This window comes from Emys orbicularis, chromosome 5 (assembly GCF_028017835.1).
Source record: "Emys orbicularis isolate rEmyOrb1 chromosome 5, rEmyOrb1.hap1, whole genome shotgun sequence".
NCBI classification, from domain to species: domain Eukaryota; kingdom Metazoa; phylum Chordata; order Testudines; family Emydidae; genus Emys; species Emys orbicularis.
The window spans coordinates 27,396,356-27,415,861 of NC_088687.1; the positions used below are offsets into that span (position 1 = coordinate 27,396,356).

The following is a 19,506-nucleotide window of genomic DNA, read 5'->3' on the forward strand; positions in this document are numbered from 1 at the left end:
TGGCTATTGTGTGATTTAATGCACATCAGTATCTACACATCTTTACCTTTCTTTGTTGTAGAATATTATTTAAACTAATGCATATATTGTAGGGAACGACAAAATAGATAAATAAATCTTAAATGCAAGTTTGTCTTTTTGTGGCAATTCATAACACACAGGCCACATTTAAAAGCTCTATATTTCAAGTTTGGTCATCATTTCTGTGACTGAATAATCTATTTAGGAATTAAATCCATTTAGGAATTAAATCTTACATTTTATACATACGTTTTAACTGGCTTATGATTGACCACAGATAAATACATTATATTGTTGAGCATTTACTGTGCACACAGTAGTCTTGGAAAAATTTCATTTCAGTTATTAGAGTTGACTTACTAAATATTTCATTCATTTACTTCTAAGAAACCTACTCGTTACCGAAGAGCTATAAGCTATGACAGCAAGGAATACTACATGCGCCTGGCTTCTGGAAATCCTGCTGTTTTCCAAGATACTATAGAAGAGAGTTCAGAAGGTGAAGCCACTCAGCAGGAGCCAGAACACGGCGAAGACACTATTGCAAGAGTTAAAGGTAAGTTCATCGTTCTGTCTGTATTTTGAAATAGCCTATTTGATGTTAAAAGTTTAACTTTTTTAAACTTGCTTCTCCATGAATGAGTCTGGATTTCTTCAAATTACCAGTGCCGTATAAATTAAACATAAGGGTCCTGTAGGTCCCCATTTTACTGCCACAACTTTAGGCAGTTAATTTTGAGATCCACATGTTTTTGCAAGGTGACTTCAGCTACTACTATCATCAGCCAGACAACAAGAACCTTTTAAAAATGTATGTACGCACACACGTACAAGACAGTTGAGTTTAAAATAACTGGGAAAGAATTAGATAAACAGTTGTTCTTGGGGGGGTGGGGGGGAGACCCTTTCCTTTACATTCATAGAACTTGTTAGAGTTGGGGGAGACTTTAGTTTTAAGTCACTGTCGTGTCCCTTCTTGATCTAAAAGTCCTGACTAATCTGCTTGAAATCACAGAAAATTACAGAGATGTTAAGAGAACACACAACCACAACACGCTTCACGGAACAGAAAAAAGCAAAAAATAGTGTGTCAGCTCAATAGTCTGGATTTTAAGGTTTAACAGCTCTTCTCTGGTGATAGGCTTTCAAATTCTCTGTCTCAGCTGCCAGAATCTCACCTCATCCCCTCACCATGCGTGCACCTGGCTCTGGTCATTTGGGACAGCAGGGATGCCAAGATGTTCAGGCTCGAATATGTAAAATTAAAAGTTAAGAGCTAGAACAGGGCGGGTAAAAAGGGGAAAAGTGTAAGTTCAGGACATGCTCCCGCAGTGGAAAGGCAGTAGTATTGGTGATCAAGATTGAGGTGTAGTGGGCAAACTGTGAGGGGAAACGGGCACTGTATTGACTAGCACTGCTATTGGCTTATGCCGGTTTGATTACATTCCCACTTATTGGACTCCAGATATGTATCCCCCAAAACCCTGCAGTGTTTGTCAATACATTGATTGTCTCTCTGATTACTATGCAGGTCTGGTAAAGCCTCCTCTGAAGAGATCTCGCTCTGCACCTGATGGAGGAGATGAGGAAAACCAGGAGCAACTGCAGGATCAAATAGCTGAGGGTAGTTCTATAGATGAAGAAGAAAAGACTGATAATACAACTTTGCTTCGACTGCTCGAGGAAGGAGAGAAGGTACAGTACTTCAGAAATACTGATCATTTACTTTATCTGGATTTCTACTTTGTCCCTTTCTCTGATTTCTCCAGGTGTGAATATTTAAAACAGGAACATTGATCATACATATCAAGGAGAATTAAAAAAAAAGTCCTAAAAAGACCTCCCTAACTCCACCTTTTCATCCACCACACATCTCCAATAAACCCCTCCTCCTAATGTCAATCCTGGAGAACAAGCAGATCTTACACTATGCCAGATGGTCACCAAATATAAGCTCTGGTGGGCAGTGGGCAAGTGCATTCGTAGCCAAGGATGGGTCATTCTACCTCCAGACTCCTTTCTATTAAACCAAAGAGTTGTTAGATTAAGCGTCCCAGGTGTCTGTACCTACCGTGATATTACACAAGGAGAGAGGTATCCGTCTCAGAACCAAAAATGCAAACCATCTCATGTCTAGGATATTTAAATATCAATTAATGTGCCAAATAAGCATTACTTACAGAGAACTACATACAACAGATATGAAAATATTAATATAACAATCTTGATTTATATTCAAATTCATCTTCCTTCACCTTAAGCCAGCCTAAAATGTTAAATCATTAAAAATATGTATTTTATTCTTGAGAACATTAAAAGGCTGCTCTGTGATTGCTTTGGGTTCCATGTTTTGTTGGGCTGATGAGAACCTCTGAACAAGCATGCACTCAAGGATGAGTGACACACTGATGGACTACAGTTTGAAAATGATGCCCCGGAAACTTGAGTAATGATTAGCTCACTGTGAACATGTGTAATATTCTTAAAACAAAAATATGTTTAGCTTGCATTTTGTGATCACAGCATAGCTAGTTATTTTGTTTAAATCTGTTTTATTGCAGTAATTCAGTTATGGTACTGAAAATGGGAAAGTACAGGTTTATCTTTTTTGATAGCATAGAAATATATTTTCCTGTAAACACCTTACAACTTCATGAGTGTATTTTTTTTCACAGTGACTAATTTGTTTTAATATTGAAATAATATATTCAAGCCCAGACATTGCACTTGTTTCACTTTGATTGTATTCTGTTGTATTTTTCTTGTCTGTTATTGAACGTTGCTTAAAACATGAGATGCTTTTATGCTGTCCAGTTGCAGACCTTTGCAAGAAAATAGCACTAGTACAATATGTTTGATTCAGACCTGTGTACCAGCAGGGCAACAAAACATAAACCACATTATGCCTCTTCACCGGTGTGCATTGGGGATTATATGAGGTGGTGTCTAAAGAAAAGGGTAAAAAGGCCATCAGCGACCTTCCTCCCATACTCTTGCTGAGCTTGCTGAGATGAGTTGAATCTTTGCAGTGGCCCCCAGCATATGAGAGAGTATACATGAATACATACACTGTCGCTGCTGCTCCTACCTTCAAAATGTGAAAAACTGACCACTAATGACTTCTCCTCAACTGTCTGCTACAGCAGTCTGGTAGCATGTATCACCTTATAAATCTTGTTTAGTTTTTTGACATATCCAAGTGATTGTTATAAATATGAATGAACATACCATCACGAGTGCCATAAAGTAGGGACAATTTGTTCTTATTCCCTATGGAAGGAGTATACTTATTGCGCTAATTTTCCTAAAAGAGATTTCAGCACCCTGACTAGCAAGCATCTCTCTCCTAATTTCATACACCACTTTGAATTTTTTCCCTTTAAGTCTACAGTAGATTGTTGACTCCTGCATGATTCATGTATTGAATGCTGCATGATTTTGCTTTGCTGAACAGGGTGATGGTGCTGAATGTGAAATATGTTGCTGCTTCTTCGCATAATGTCCGTATGGGTGTCCGACTTCAGGTGCACACCCGTCTCTCAAGCCCTTGATCAGAGATTTTCAGTCACCAGTGTTCGTTCAGCGCACACATGTGCCCTACGTCTCCTCATGCTGGGTACCGAGGCTATATAGGGGCGCATGGGCAAACTGCCCTCAGTTCCTTCTCAACTGCCTGGGCCTGAGATGCAGCCCTAGCATGTCTACTTTGAGTGTGCCTCGGCTATCCTAATATTTCTATAGTGGTTGAGGTAATTTTTATAATTAGTTGTTAGTATATTTATAGTAAGTTTGTTAGATAAGTAGTGGGAGGATTGTTTTACCCTCTTTCCTCTCGGGAGACGTTTTTCCTAGCAGAGCATGCCTGGCTCACTTGGTGTCAAACGTTGCCTCTCCTGCTGAGAGGCTATTCCTGTGAGTGATGGCCTCTCTAAGTGTGTCTGTTGCTTGGGGGAGTCCCATGGTTCCCAGGAGTGCAACTACTGCCTGGCCCTCAAGTCCAAGACAAGGAAAGACAGGGAGATTAAACTCCGATACCACCTGAGTCTGGTCAGGAGACTCCTCTTCCCTTCAGTACATCTGTCTCCAGCTACATCCAGTGCCCCTTCTACCTTGGTGCAGGCTGCCCTTGAGAAAAGGAAAACTTAGGAAGCTTCAGGGAAGGCTTCCAGAAAAAGGAGCCAGCTCCGAAAAAGTCAAGGTCTCCGGTGAGATCTATGGTCTCCAAAGCCCCGACCTCTCGAGTCAATACCATTGAGTCAAAAGACAACTCCTCCGGTACCAGCAGGGCCATAAAGTCCTGGAACACAAAGGAGAGACACAGCACCAGTAGGGCCTCGGTACCTTCTACTAGCAAAGAGGGTAAACGTAGATGCTTGGGACTGGCACCATCAAGTTCCGCCCAGCCATCTTTACCTACAAATTCAGCCCAGCTCTCAGTACCCATGCATGCAGTGTCCTCGGCACTGAGCAAGTGATGACATCAGACACCCGGGTGTCTACTTTGGTACTCTCACCATTGGCGGTACCATTGGCTTCAGCTACCGCGTCAGTATTGATCCTCTACTGGGTACCACAGGAGTTCAGATATACTAAGGACCTCTCAATAATGGATGAGCCAGAGTCCCTGCTCTTCATGGGTACTGAGCACCTCTTGGTACCGATACCCCGATCTCCAGACCACTGTTACCTTTATCATCCAAACTTGTAATCTCATCCAAAAAAATCAAGTTAGTTGGACAGGATCTGTTTTCTTTAAACCCATGTTGAATGGCATTAATTACATTACCCTCCCTTAATTCTAAATTAATCAAATCCCATATCAGCTGCTCCATTATCTTGCCTGGGATTGATGTCAGGTTTACAGGCCTATATTTACATAGGTCATCCCATTTACCCTTTTTGAAAATAAGCACATTATCTTCGTTCAGTCTTCTGGAACTTGTTCCATGCTCCAAGACTTACTGAAAATGAACATGAACAGTCCAGCGAGCTCCTCAGCCAACTCTTTTAAAAATCTTGGATGCAAGTTATCTGGACCTTCTGATTTTAAAATGTCTAATTTTAGTAGCTTCTGTTTAACATCCCCCAGAGATACTAATGGAATGGAAAAGAGGGTTGTCATCCCCATAGGATGAGACTATACCATGTTTTTTGCCAAATATAGAACAGAAATATTTACTGAACACTTCCACTTTTTCTGCATTATTATTGATAATTCTCCATTGCCATCTAGGACCAATACCATTGTCAGGATATTTTGTTCTAAATATATTTTAAAAACTCCTCCTCCTATGTCAAAGGTTCATTTGTAAAGAAAATTAAAGCAAAATCTATTTATCCAATTCTGAGTTAGATTAAATTAAAAAAAAAACTTTCTGCTCGGTAAAGACAGTTGCATATACACATAATAATTTAGTGCAAAAATGGCTGAACTTTACAAACTGGAACTTTCCAGGTTGCTTATTTCTCACTGTAATGGTGGTTCAATATAATTAAGTTAAAAAATGGTAATTAATTGGAGCAGGAAGTTCCATTAGCACATGAGCATTGTGTCCAGTCCTCATTTGGTAGTTATGAGAATGCTGCGCTCACCGTTGAAGTGGACTGGCTCACTATGTGACTGAACAACTTTCTTAAAAGAGAGAGAAAAAAACTCTATTAAGATAATTAGCCTGAAGTATTGCAGAAAACCAATCTACACTATTTCAGTACACCTGCTATCCAGTCTATGTTGTTCATCTTAAGGTATATGGGAAACAAACAGAAAATAATTGAAGTTCTTCAACAATCATATGTAACCTACTATTGCTATTATTGTAGTTAGAATACCTCTTAACTGAAGATCATTGTCCAGTACTACTTGGCTTGTAGACAAGGTAGAATTAAAATTAATTTGTATATCGAACTAAGCTTGGAAAAGTCTTCAGTTTTCATATACACTGCCTGAATCTCAGATTAAAACATGTTTTAAGGTCTGTTGTAGTGCCTTGTTGTGTTTCCATTAACCCTTTGTCAGTGTCTGTATCGTTTCATTCCTGCTGGTTCTTCTGACAGATGACCACAATTTGGTTTGGTGTTTATTCTGTGGGATAATGGAGAAAAATAGTCTCCCATTTTAATCTACATTTTGTTGGTTATCTTTTAAACAAATGGAACACAACTGTTTTAGGTAATATTCGTAACAGACTCTTATGTCCTAGTAAATTCTCCTCCTTTTATTGAATCCCTGCTTTTATTCTTTTATGGATACAGAATACAATAGAAAGAAAAGAGTATATGATTGCATGTATATTGATGGGTATATATAATTTGTTCTGAATTGTACACAGTTTTATTATAGCCCCATTTTTAGTTCATTTGTCTGATGCGTCTTTGTCATATATTTTAACTAATAAAACAAGTAGCACAGAATTGCTGTACTTAAAATAAGAAAATATTGTCTGGGAGAACAAGCCATAACTTCCAACAAGTGAACAGACTGAACTTGAGCTAAATTAAGCTGCTTTTGCTAATCCTATGGGTTTCATTACAGATTCAGCACATGTACCGCTGTGCTCGAGTTCAAGGTCTAGACACCAGTGAGGGACTCCTTCTCTTTGGTAAAGAACACTTCTATGTGATCGATGGGTTTACGATGACAGCCACCAGGGAAATACGGGATATTGAGACACTGCCTCCAAAGTGAGTGAATTAAGAGAGTCAGTTTAGCTTGTTTGGTAAATAGACAAGAAACATTGTGTGAAAGATTGAAGAACAAAACTCTATAATATCAAACTTAGAATGGTCATGCACCTGCACCTGCTTCCACAATTGTAGATTGATATGCACAGAATTATGTATAAATCATGTGTTATTTAGCCGTGAACTCTAATTTCTTTTTCAGAGCATAGATGTCATGATTTTGGCTCTGTTATTCTTGGTTTTATTACTTATACTAATAAAATATCATAGAAAATTGTAGTTCAGAATAAAGATAATTAAGTTAAGCTTGGAGAATCATTTTAAACTTTTGTTCACTGAGTTACAATAGTAGATTTTCCTCTGTGGTGACTTTAAAAATAATAAGATTTATAGTTGCAGTCTGCCTGGCTTAACAAACTCCATACAGTTGAAAAATAGTTTTTGATATACATTGGTGGTCATTTTTAACTTTCCTTCCTCTGGTTACCTACAGTATGCATGAGCCAATTATACCTAGAGGAGCAAGGCAAGGTCCAAGTCAGCTCAAAAGAACATGCAGTATATTTGCATATGAAGATATCAAGGAAGTACATAAAAGGAGATACCTATTACAGGTGACTCTTGTTTTGTTTCGATTGGATGGGGATGGAGAGAATTTAGCCAGCATTATTGTTTATTGAAAGTGTCACTTTAAAAAAAAAAATAATAATAATAATTCCTGGGGGTGATCAGCAGCTTGAAAGTGAGGCCATTTGGAGTCCCAAAATATGGATTGAGTTGCCTAAAATTAGCATCCAAGTTTGAAAATGTTGGCATATATACTTTTTACTTGAGGACAGAGTGTATTTTAATATTCTGGACATAGACTGACAGCACTGATTCGGACAGTTTTTAAGTTAGTTGGTGTCATCATTGTCAACTTTTCACTATGGTTAAACTGAGATCACCAAACTTATTTCACTTGTGAGCTACAACAGCTGATTCTAAGAGGTGACACACTAATTCATTAGTCCTATTGTTTGTAACATCCTTTGATATCCATATTTTTCCTCTGTCCTTTCTTTCCAGCCAATTGCTGTTGAAGTTTTCTCAGGAGATGGACGGAACTATCTTCTAGCTTTCCAGAAAGGAGTTAGAAATAAAGTCTATCAAAGGTATTCCAAAATGAGTTAAATTACAGTGATTTAAACTGAGCATGATTAGTAGTGTTACTGTTTTTTTAAAAAAAGTTTCAAACATATTTGAAATTATTTTTGATAGCTATATTAGAATGGACATAAGCCCCAGGAAAAGGGAGACCACACCACATTACAGATTTAATCAATTTCATTGCAGGATATATCCGGCTCTGAAAACACCATACTATAGGCACCACAGAGAAACTGTACCAGTTAGTTAATCCATGGTCTGTAGATACTGTATTGTATATGATGCCCACATAGCACAGGGAAGGGCACAATAGAAATACTTAGGAACATTTGATGAGTTTTCTGCATTGTTTATATGTAATGCACATAGTATAGATATACTTGTAATGACTGACATTCCTTGTCCCTGAGTGTTGGCTGAACATACTGTCTTTGTTTGGATTATTCTCTGGTGACCCGGATATGTTATATAAAATAAATAATTTTGGGATGGGAAAAGGAGATTTTACAGTTCCAGGCACATGGAGAAGAGGGCTGTGTGTACAGATAAAATAAGTTTGCTTGTGGATTTCAGACAAAAAGTGAGATCTGAAGAACAAAGGAAAGCCACTGGACATCTAGACATCTTATATTTGTTTCTGAGGGAATGCAGCTCAAGGTTGGATGAGAAAATGAGAACCCACCCTTTCATGCCTATAACATCTTGCTGTCTGAAAAAGAAAAGAGTGTTGGTTTGTCTACACTAGAAAAGAGGTTGACGTTAGGTCCTTCTCAGACAGAGAGTAAACCTGTAGACCTCAACCAGCTGAGTCAAAGTTAAAAGTGTTAGCCCACAACTATGCTGGAGATAAGGTTTGTGGTTAGCTAAAACACTCCGATCTTACCTCAACCTCTGTTCTAGTGCAGACAATAGAGATGGTTAGAAAAATTTGACAAAATACTTTTTCATCAGAATTTTCCATTTCATCAAAATTGAAACTTTCCACCAAAACGGTTTGATTTTGATGAAGGTCCAGTGGAACCCTGCCTACCTATCTGCTACCTCAGCTGAGTCAGACTTGGGGACCCCAGGGCTTCCAGGCTCCTCAGCAGCCCGCCAGATGGATTGCTTCAGAGTTTGAGTCAAGGACTGCAGGCCTCCAGGGTCCAGGGCTTCTCAGCAGCCCAAGCTTCCAGAGTCTACCACTGTGCAGCCCAGCTGACCAGAGACCCCAAGGCTTCCAGAGTACATAGCTCTTTAGCTGGGGCTTCCAGGGTCTGCAGCACCGGACCAGTGTGCCATATGGATTGGCACAGAGTCAGGAACCTCACCGCTTCTGGGGTCCATGGCTCTGGGGCAGCCTGTCAGGCGGACTGCCTCAGTGTCAGGGCCCCATTCCCTTTCACGGGGAATTTTTGAAATTTGGGCGGGGGGTTGTTCAGAATCAGAATGAAACCAAATTTTGAAATATCTGAATTCTCCACAAAATGGAATTACCTTTCTCCACACAGACACACCCACAGCTTTTTGCAGTACTAACAGATATTCAGCTAAGGTATAACATTTTTATTAGTTTGACATTGTGTTGCAGTTGCCAGAGCAGTTGGGCAGCATGGCTCTCCCACACTAGTGGACTACTAGTTTTTCCTGGGTTATGACCTCTCACCTAATCAATGCATTTGAACTGTGCCTCTTTAATGCAAATACAGGAGGCAGTTCAGATTTATGCATTGGGCCCTGTGGCTTGTCCATACTGCATCACCCTTGTGTCATATTCTTCACCTGTTGATGCACAAACAGAGCAACAGTTCAGCAGTCCCTTTTTTAGAGCATATTTTGGAGCAGCAGCAAGCAGAATCCTTCAAGAATTCTTTGAGATTAAATTCAAAAATTCCCTCACCTCTCCCATCCCAGTCCAATCCAAAGGTTAAAGCTCCAGAGTCCTGTCCATATTTAAGTGGATGACTAACTTGGTACCTTGCTTGTTGGTGTAGGAGGAGGATGATCCCTTGTATCATCTCTTCAGTTACATATTAGAGGCTAAAGAGCATAGGGGAACACACTCACACATGAGCCCCAAATAAGAAATAGACTGGTGCATCACCAAGGGTGAGAATCCTTCTCAGAATGCCTGAAAACAAGAAAAAAGTGAAAAAACTCCCCACCTGGTCATCTTTCCTGAGCTCCAGATCCTCTCTTGAAGAAGGGAAATTCTGTGTTTTGGATCATGTTCACCCCAATCAGAAGCAGAGAGAGACAATTCCTCTTGACATAATTGAGACCAGGGGGAGGAAGTTAGTGTCTGCTATTGATATCCAGAAATGCTAAACTTGCTACATGTGTTAAATACGAGATTTAAATGTCTAACTTTGTTTGCAGATAGGAGATTGGGAGAGCGAGAGCGAGTAGTTAATTTTTTTTTAAAGAATTTACATGGCTGCTTGGAATCAAGTTGCCACTTGAACTGAGTTTTGGTGTTTGGATTCTCTTAAATAAAAGGTACACATGGAACATAAATGTAATTAATTTTATTCTTTTAACTAATGTAGGTTTTTGGCTGTGGTTCCATCTTTAACTGACAGTTCAGAGTCTGTGTCTGGACAGAGACCTAACACCAGTGTAGAACAAGGGTATGTGGTTCTTTTCCTAAAAATCTATTGCTCAGAATGTCAAGTGAAGAGACTGTTGTTTTCAGTGTTTGCTGTAGTCGTGTTGGTCCCAGGGTATTAGATAGGCAAGGTGGGTGAAGTAATATGTCACCAAGCTCCTCATCAGAAACAAGCTCCCTACAGATCAGGACCCACCAACTCAAAGCAGCACCAGACCCTGCTGTAACAACAGATGCAAAGTCTGCAGACATATCTCCACCGCTACAATGATTGAACACACACACACACACACACCCCAACATGTGGTGTACCTCATCCAGTGCACTAAGTGCCCCAATAACAACTGTCGGTGAAACCAGACAATCGCTACGCTATCGAATGAACTCTTACAGAAAAATGATAAGACAAAAACACCCTATCACCCGAGGATGAGCACTTTTCACAGAGTGATCGCTTTATATCTGACCTATCAGCTCTTGTCCTCAGAGGAAACCTGCGCAAACCTTCAAAAGACAAGCCTGGGAACTTAAATTCATAATTTTGCTAGACACTAAAAATTGTGGTCTTAAAGACACGGGATTTATGGCTTATTACAACCATCTGTAACCCACTAACCCCCTTCTTTTGTCCTATGACTGCAGAGGTGTTAACTGGCCACTTCACTTTGAATAGTCTCTTACATGTTAACGCCTTGTGCTAAACAATCTGTTCCAGCTTGTATTTAGCTGTGACTCTCTGAGTGCCTTTCCCAGACCTGAAGAAGAGCTCTGTGGAAGCTCAAAAGCATGCCTCTCTCACCAACAGAAGTTGGTCCAATAAAAGGTATTACCTCACCCACCTTGTCTTTTTAAATAGAGACTTATGTTGTTTAAAGTTCTGGATCTTCTGGAGAACTATGTATCTTCCGTGCTGAACTGCACTGCCTTGAGCCAGACCAACAAGAGTGATTGGAGATGCTAGGTCTAAAAATGCTGATCATCAGGAAGTTGTTAGTGAGAAAAAGAAAAGGGAAATTCACATAAAACTTTTGATTTTACAAATTGCCTTTAACTTACAAATCCTGTTGGCACCACTGTTTTCCAACAAAAGTTATGGATATTATGTGAATTAACATTATTAATAAATTAATTTGTTTACTGTGAAATAGATTTCAGCATGAAAAGAACTTGATCCAACGTATTAAATAACTGTTCATAATGTGGGTCTTATAAGGTTAATTTGTCCTTGCACTGAAATGCATAGTTAAATGTTTTAATTACCTTTGTTCAGAAGTCAGCTAACATTTGTGCACTGATTTATGTGGGTGTCAGTTTGATAGGCGTTGTACAACATTGCTAAGGTATAGTAGTGGTAATCATTGGTACTCTACTAGAGAGTAAAATGTAGATATTCAAATTCTAATGCTTTAAGTTTTGTACCATATTACAAAGATGCAGCCACAATATTGTGCTAAATAGAAAAATACTGACACATCCCTTATTCCTATTAGGTCTGGCTTGCTTAGCACTCTAGTGGGAGAGAAATCTGTGACACAAAGATGGGAGGTAAGTATGAGAGTTCTACTGTGCTTATATTGTAGGAAGAGCCAAAATTTATAGTCATATGCAATGAAATATTTGAATAAAATGTGCTCATGTTCAGCAAGTTGAAAAATATAGTACCCTGGAACACTCCTCTCCACAGCAAATTGCTTTGCAGTATTTTGAAAGAAACAAGATTGTTTGCACCATTAGACGTGTGAGACAAAACAATGCAATAAATCTCAGAGAGTATTTCCACAAATCTTTTATGCTGTAGTTTGTACCTTGTTAGAGAGCAGACCACAGTGAAGATCTGCCAATTTAAGTGTTTGATTATTCTAAAATGAACTAAAATGCTAATATTTATTCTTTTTAAGAGAGGAGAAATCAGTAATTTCCAGTACCTGATGCACTTGAACACTCTGGCTGGCAGATCCTATAATGATCTCATGCAGTACCCTGTCTTCCCCTGGATCCTTGCAGACTATGATTCGGCGGTAAATATGAAAACTTATCTATGTCATATTAATATTTTTACATGTTTATTTTTAAGGTGCACCAACATTATAGTTGGTTCACCTCAATGGAGCTGGGACGTATTCAGTTTTCCAAATCTTTAATTTCAGTTTACTTTCTTACTACACAGATTCCTACAATGAGCTCCACGCAGACCTGTGACCCTGAACTGTGCAGAGTCCCATTGAAGTTAATGCGACTCTGCACAGACAAGGAGGACTGTCTACAAAGAGCTCGTTGCAGGACCAAGGCCGAAGTTTTTTTGCATGGTGGCCTGGTGATTGACATGGACACACATGCGCAGTGATGCTTTGTGTCATAAATTTGTTTCTTGTAAATCTCTGCCGTAGTTCTCTAGAATGTTTCCCAGTGGCTTTTGTGACATAGCGCAGCGGTTCTCAACCAGGGGTCTGCGAAGCCCTGCAGCTCAAACCCAGACCCTGAGCCCCAGCACCCCCCGTGCAGCTGAAGCCCCAATCACCGGCTCCCCCCACAGGGCTGAAGCATACAGCCCCTAGCGACCTCCTCCCTGTACCACAAGCTACCCCTGTCTGCGCACAGCACCTAGTTACCCATCTCCCTGCACCATGAGCTGCCCCCTTCCCGCACACAGCCCCTAGCTACCCCCATGTCCGGGCACAGCCCCTGGCTACCCCCTCCCTGCACCATGAGCTACCCCCCTGCCCACACGCAGCCCCTAGTTACCCCCTGTCCGCACCCTGTATTACCCCCCTACCTGCACACAGCCCCTAGCTACCCCTCTCCCTGCACCCTGAGCTACCCCGTCTGCACCCTGTACTACCCCCTGCCTGCACACAGCCCCTAGCTACCCCTCTCCCTGCACCCTGAGCTGCCCCCTTCCCACGCACAGCCCCAGCTACCCCCATGTCCGGGCACAGCCCCTGGCTACCCCCTCCCTGCACCATGAGCTACCCCCCTGCCCACACGCAGCCCCTAGTTACCCTCTGCCTGCACCCTGAGCTACCCCCCTGCCTGCACGCAGCCCCTAGCTACCCCCTGCCTGCACCCTGAGTTGTTTTCAGACTTTTTGAACTGAGCGCTGCCCCCCCCTTTGTAATAAGTTTTGGTTCCGCTGCCCTCCCCCTCCCGACAGCCCAGATAGGCTGGGTGGCCTGCTGAGGTGAGTCGGGGTAGAGGAGGAGCTCCCTCCCCAGACCCTGCTGTGCAGAGCTGGCCCCTGCCTTCTGCCCCCCCCCCCCAAATAGAAGTCAAATTACACCTATGTCTGAGGGGCCTGCCCCCGCCCAACCCGGAGTCCCTCCTCCCCCGCTGGGCCCTGGAGTTTTTATATCATTTGCGGGGGAGGGGCTCAGAAAGAAAAAGGTTGAGAACCCCTGACATAGCGGAAGCATTCCTGTTTGGGAGACAGTCTCTCAAGAAATTTAGCCCCAACCTTATGAAAGTGACAAACCTAGTTTTGGAAAAGCGGAAAATGATATTAATGTTAGTTTGGGCAGTACCTTTGGCCAGTCAGTTTGTACCTAAGGGTGGGCATAAGGTGCTGTGATGAAGACCTGCTGCTGAGGGTAGCTTTTGCAGGGATGCGGGGGAGACATAAAGCACCCCCACTACTAGAATGTAGTAAAGATATCTTCTTGAATTAGGCTAAACAATTCTTTAGAAAAGCATAACTAAGTAGATGAGATAAATCATTGCTGCTGCTTACGATATGCGGCTCTACAAGGAAGAGATAAATACTATATAGCTCATACGGCTGCTCGCCTTGATCAGCCAGTGCAGAGTGCTTTTAAGAATCTGTATTTGTTTATTTTAAAAGGAACTGGATCTTACTAATCCCAAGACATTCAGAAACCTGGCCAAACCGATGGGAGCACAGACAGAGGAAAGATTAGCACAGTACAAAAAGCGATACAAAGATTGGGAAGATCCTAATGGTAAGTGATTGTACAAATGCAGATCTTGAAGAGCAGAGATGGGCGTATTTTAAGTTAGTCAGTGTGCCTGTCGTCTTCCTCCAAGAACATCCTAAACATCTTTTGCGTATGTGCATACCAGATCCTGTGGGAGGGCACAAAGGGTTGTGGTGTGGCCACTTTATGCCAGTGTCCTTTTTAAACGTGGCCACAAAGCAACTCCAAGGCCCCCACTGGGGAATACCCCGGCTTAGAGATCTACTCTTCCCACACAGGTGTCACTGGTGTGGGAGGCTGCTAAAGCCTTGGTTATTTCTATGCCCCGTCTTCCCTGGTAGTTACAATGACCCAAGTGAAGGCAGCCCTCAGAGCTGTTCTTACCTGCTCTTGGGAATGTACACACCCTCCCCCTTTGGTGCCTACACCAAGCTCGGCACCAGCACAGAGATGAATGCCCCACTTGGTTTGTATGGCATTTCTGCCTGTGCCAGTGCAAAAAGGAGAGACATAATTCAGTCCATCAAGGAGATGCAGAATACTACATTAAGAAATCCTAATTGCTGCCCAAAAAATAAATAAATAAATAAATAACGCAGGAGTTTTCAAACTCTTCCATACTACAGACTGCATGTTAATAGAGAGAGTATCTCATGGACCACGTACCCTCCTGATTGTGATCGCATAGCATCCCTGTGGAACTAGTTGTTTACATGAAAAAGTAATATTAGGAAAGCAATATATTTTGAGCAGTTTTTAATGTAGTCAAGCGGCTAGAAATAAATAAAAACCACTATCATATGAGCAGGCAGCTCTTCACAGACCACAGCTTGAGAACTGCTGAAGTAAAATAAACAAGGCAAAGAATTAGGAATCTTTTTGCATAGATAGATCTTATACAGCTTATTCATTCAGTTCTCAGTGCATGTATTTACTAAGTAATCATTCATCTGAAGAAGACAATAAATGCAATCAGTCTCCTTATATTACTCCTTTAAAGTACGCAAAATGCCCCCTAGAACTGAGTTAGATTTGATATTTTTTCTCAATTTTAGAATAATTCCCTTAAATATTAAAAATACGATCTGTGCATGTGTCCAAACTATTATTGTTATACTGCACTCCCTTCCTATTATGCCCTTTTTTCAGATGATAAGAATTTGATGATTCAAGAACATAAGAACAGTCATACTGGGTCAGACCAATGGTCCATCTAGCCCCGTATATTGTCTTCCAGCAGTGGGCGGAGCCAGGTGCTTCAGAAGGAATTCACAAAACAGGGCAATTTTTTCAGTGATCGATCTGTCATCCAGTCTCAGCTTCTGGCAATCAGAGGCTTAGAGACACTCAGAGCATGGGGTTGCATCTCTGACCATGTTGGCTAATAGCAATTGATAGATCTATCCTCTGTGAACTTATCTAATACTTTTTTGCACCTTTTGGCCTTCACAACAGCCCCTGGCAATGAGTTCCACAGGCTGACTGTGCACTGTGTGAAGAAGTACTTCCCTTTATGTGTTTTAAACGGACTACCTATGTGAAAGGATAAATAATATTTCCTTATTCGCTTTCTCCACACCATTCATGCTTTTTATAGACCTCTATCATATCCCCCCTTAGTCGTCTCTTTTCCCAGCTGAACGGTCCCAGACTTCTTAATCTCTCCTCAAATGGAAGCTGTTCCATACTCCTAACCATTTTTGTTGCCCTTTTATGTACTTTTTCCAATTCTAAAATATATATTTTTGAGATGGGGCGACCAGAACTGCATGGAATATTCAAGGTTTAGGCGTGCCATGGGTTTATATAGTGACATTATGATATTTACTGTTTTATTATCCTGTCCTTTTCCTAATAGTTCCTAACATTTGGTTAACTTTTTTGAACGGGGCTGCACAGGTGTTTTCAGAGAACTATCTGTGATGAGGCCAACATCTTTCTTCGGTGGTGGTAACTAATTTAGACTCCCATCATTTTGTACATAGAGTTGGGATTACATTTTCCAATATGCATTATTTTGCATTTATTAGCATTGAATTTCATCTGCCATTTTATTGCCCAGTCACCCAGTTTCGTGAGATCCCTTTGTAAAACTCTTCACAGTCAGCTTTGGACTTAACTGTCTTGAGTGATTTTGCATTGTCTGCAAACTATGCCACCTCACTGTTTATCCCTGTTTCCAGATCATTTATGAATATGTTGAACAGCACTGGTCCCAGAACAGATCCTCTTTCCATTGTGACTCTTTATTCCTACCCTAGTTCCTCAGATTTGTCACCTAAAAAGAACGGTTTAGGTGTGGGAATCTTCCTCACATCCTCTGCAGTGAATACCAGCGCAAATAATTCATTTAGCTTCTCCACAATGGCCTTGTCTTTCTTCAGTGCTCCTTTAGCACCTTATTCGTCCAGTGGTGGCCCCATTGATGATTTGGCAGACTTCTTGCTTCTGATGTAGGTACAAAAATTAACAGCAATTTTTTTTTTTTATCTTTTGCTAGTTGCTCTTCAAATTCTTTTTTGGCCTGCCTAATTATACTTTTACACTAGACTTGCCAGAGTTTATGTTCCTTTCTGTTTTTCTCAGTAGGATTTGACTTTCAATTTTTAAAGGATGCCTTTTTGCCTCTAACTGCCTCTTTTACTCTGTTGTTTAGCCATAGTGGCATTTTTTTTATTTGGGGTATAAATTTAATTTGAGCTTCTATTATGGTGTTTTTAAAAAGTTTCCATGTAGCTTGCAGGCATTTCACTCTTGTGACAGTTCCTATAAATTTCCATTTCACTTGCTTCCTCATTTTTGTGTAGTTCCCCTTTTTGAAGTTCAGTGCAACTGTGGTGGATTTCTTTGGTATCCCCCTCTCCCACCCACCAGGATGTTAAATTTAATTACATTATGGCCTCTATTGCCGAGTGGCTCCGCTATATTCATCTCTTGGGCCAGATCCAATGAACCACTTTAGGACTAAATCAAAAATTGCCTCTCTCCTTGTGGGTTCCATGACTAGCTGCTACAACAAGCTGTCATTAATGGTGTCTACAAATTTTATTTTATTTTATTTCTTCCTGAGATGACGTGTCCAGTCAATGGGGGGATAGTTGAAATCCCCCATTATTATTGAATTTTCTATTTTTGTAACCTCTGTAATCTCCTAGAGCATTTCACCATCACCATCCTGGTTGGGTGGTCAGTAGCATATTCCTACCGCTATAGTCTTATTGAAGCCTGGAATTTCTAACCATAGAAATTCTATGGTACAGCTTGATTCATTTAAGACTTTTACTATATTTGACTGTGTTCATATAGTCATTCCAATATATTTGGTACCCTGGTATTACCTTCTCCATTGATTATCATTGTTCTGCCAAGTTTCTGTGATTCCTATTATATTGACATTCTCATTTAATACCAAGCACTCAGGCTCACCCATCTTCGTACTTAGACATCTAGCATTTGTATACAAGCACTTATAAAATTTGTCAATATTTAGCTGTCTGCTTTCCTGTAATGTAATTGAATGGGACTTTCATTTGACTGTTTCTCTTCAGCTCCTACCTCTACTTTATCAACTTCTATCCTCTCCTCTTTACTAGGATATAGAGAATCCCCATTAATAAATCCTCCTCTCAGAGATGCCTCCATCCAAACCTTGTGTTCCTTCACACCTGTTGGCTTTCCCAAGCCCTTAGTTTAACTGCAACTTTAATAGGTCATTACCAGTAATTTGAGGACCGTTGTTTTAAAGTTACTGTACTGTCCAATACCAGCAGGTGGCAGAGTTCCATTTATGAACATCCAGCAGAATTGTGTGAAGACATTTGTACAGATGGCTTGTTGTTGCCAGCAAATGAATAAAATAAAATCTTTACAAAATCTGTAGTCAGCAATTCTGAGAAATATTAGAGCACTAAGCCTTTAATTCCACATCATAGAACAGGCTAAAAGTAAAAATTCTCCTTTAGAAGAAGTAATTGTAGCTGTCTTCGAATGTTTCAATTATTCAAAGTATAAAACTGCTAAATGTGCAGTGTTGCTGGGCAAAAGACTGTTGAATTATGACTAGTGGATTACTGCCAAAGTTTAAGTAAGTGGTTTCAATGTCAAATCATAAAGTTTAAATAGTCTTAGTTCCGCAAATATGAAAGCTGCAAATACCAATTTTTAATGTGTTCAGGGTCATACTGTTCTCACAGTCTAGCACTTCTTAAACCTATTAATTTCTTAATTTACTGCAGATTTTATCATGAACATTTCCTCTTTATTTCCTCTTCATTTGTAACTTTTAATTTTTCTTTATCAGGGGAAACTCCAGCTTATCATTATGGTACTCACTATTCATCTGCCATGATAGTGGCCTCGTATCTTGTCCGAATGGAGCCCTTTACACAGATATTCTTACGGTTACAGGTAAATTGTGTGTTCATTTTTCTCTTTTTCTGTCTTGTTTAAATTTGAAAATGGGTAAAAATGTGAATCATCTTGTAACTCGATTCTCACTGAGCATGGTAAAAGAAAGGAAGTGCTGTGATCGTTATTCTCTTTAGAATAGCAAAGAGATTTTATGGGCAGATGTATATGATCCTTCAGATGGAAGTCTGAACATTTTGAAAAATGTACGCAGCATGAAAATTCAACAGAGAGAAAACAGATTTTATTTAATAAAGTAATAGTTCAAATCCAACTTTGTTCATCTATTGTTAAAAGAACTCATGCATCAGTTTCCCTCATTTGGTTCTCAAGTGTTTAAAGACTAATTTGTTAAACTAGTTTGTCAGTCTAGTATTGAGAGTCAAATTAACCAAACATTAGCACAGCCTGGAATTTTCTGACAGCTTGAAAATTAATTGGGTTCACAGTGCTACATTTTAAATATTTTCTTAGCTGGAAACCATCAGGCAAGAACATTTATTTTCTTTGGGCCAGCATTTCAACCAAAAAGACTAATATTTGGAATAGGGCTAGATCTTTTTTTTTTTTTTTTTTTTTTAAACAAAAAATCCTGTAGATGTATATTTTTATGCTTCATATTTAGCATTATTGCAAAGAAAGATTATAGCAACCAGTAGAAGAAAACATAGTTTTAGACCCTTTTGTTGCAGGAGAGGTTTTTTCCTTTTTTATTATTGTATTTATTTGACT

The 19,506-nt window shown here is 40.1% G+C and overlaps 1 protein-coding gene across 1 annotated transcript in view; it reads left to right on the top strand.

The window, feature by feature from the left end:
• WDFY3 (WD repeat and FYVE domain containing 3) overlaps positions 1-19,506 on the top strand; it is a 241,607-nt gene that overhangs the window by 203,741 nt on the left and 18,360 nt on the right. Inside the window, exons 44-53 of the mRNA XM_065404726.1 lie at positions 409-577; positions 1,553-1,716; positions 6,554-6,702; positions 7,196-7,316; positions 7,771-7,856; positions 10,380-10,460; positions 11,929-11,983; positions 12,337-12,456; positions 14,274-14,391; positions 18,668-18,774. Coding sequence (XP_065260798.1) covers positions 409-577; positions 1,553-1,716; positions 6,554-6,702; positions 7,196-7,316; positions 7,771-7,856; positions 10,380-10,460; positions 11,929-11,983; positions 12,337-12,456; positions 14,274-14,391; positions 18,668-18,774 — 1,170 coding nt within the window. The remainder of the gene's footprint in view (positions 1-408; positions 578-1,552; positions 1,717-6,553; positions 6,703-7,195; positions 7,317-7,770; positions 7,857-10,379; positions 10,461-11,928; positions 11,984-12,336; positions 12,457-14,273; positions 14,392-18,667; positions 18,775-19,506) is intronic.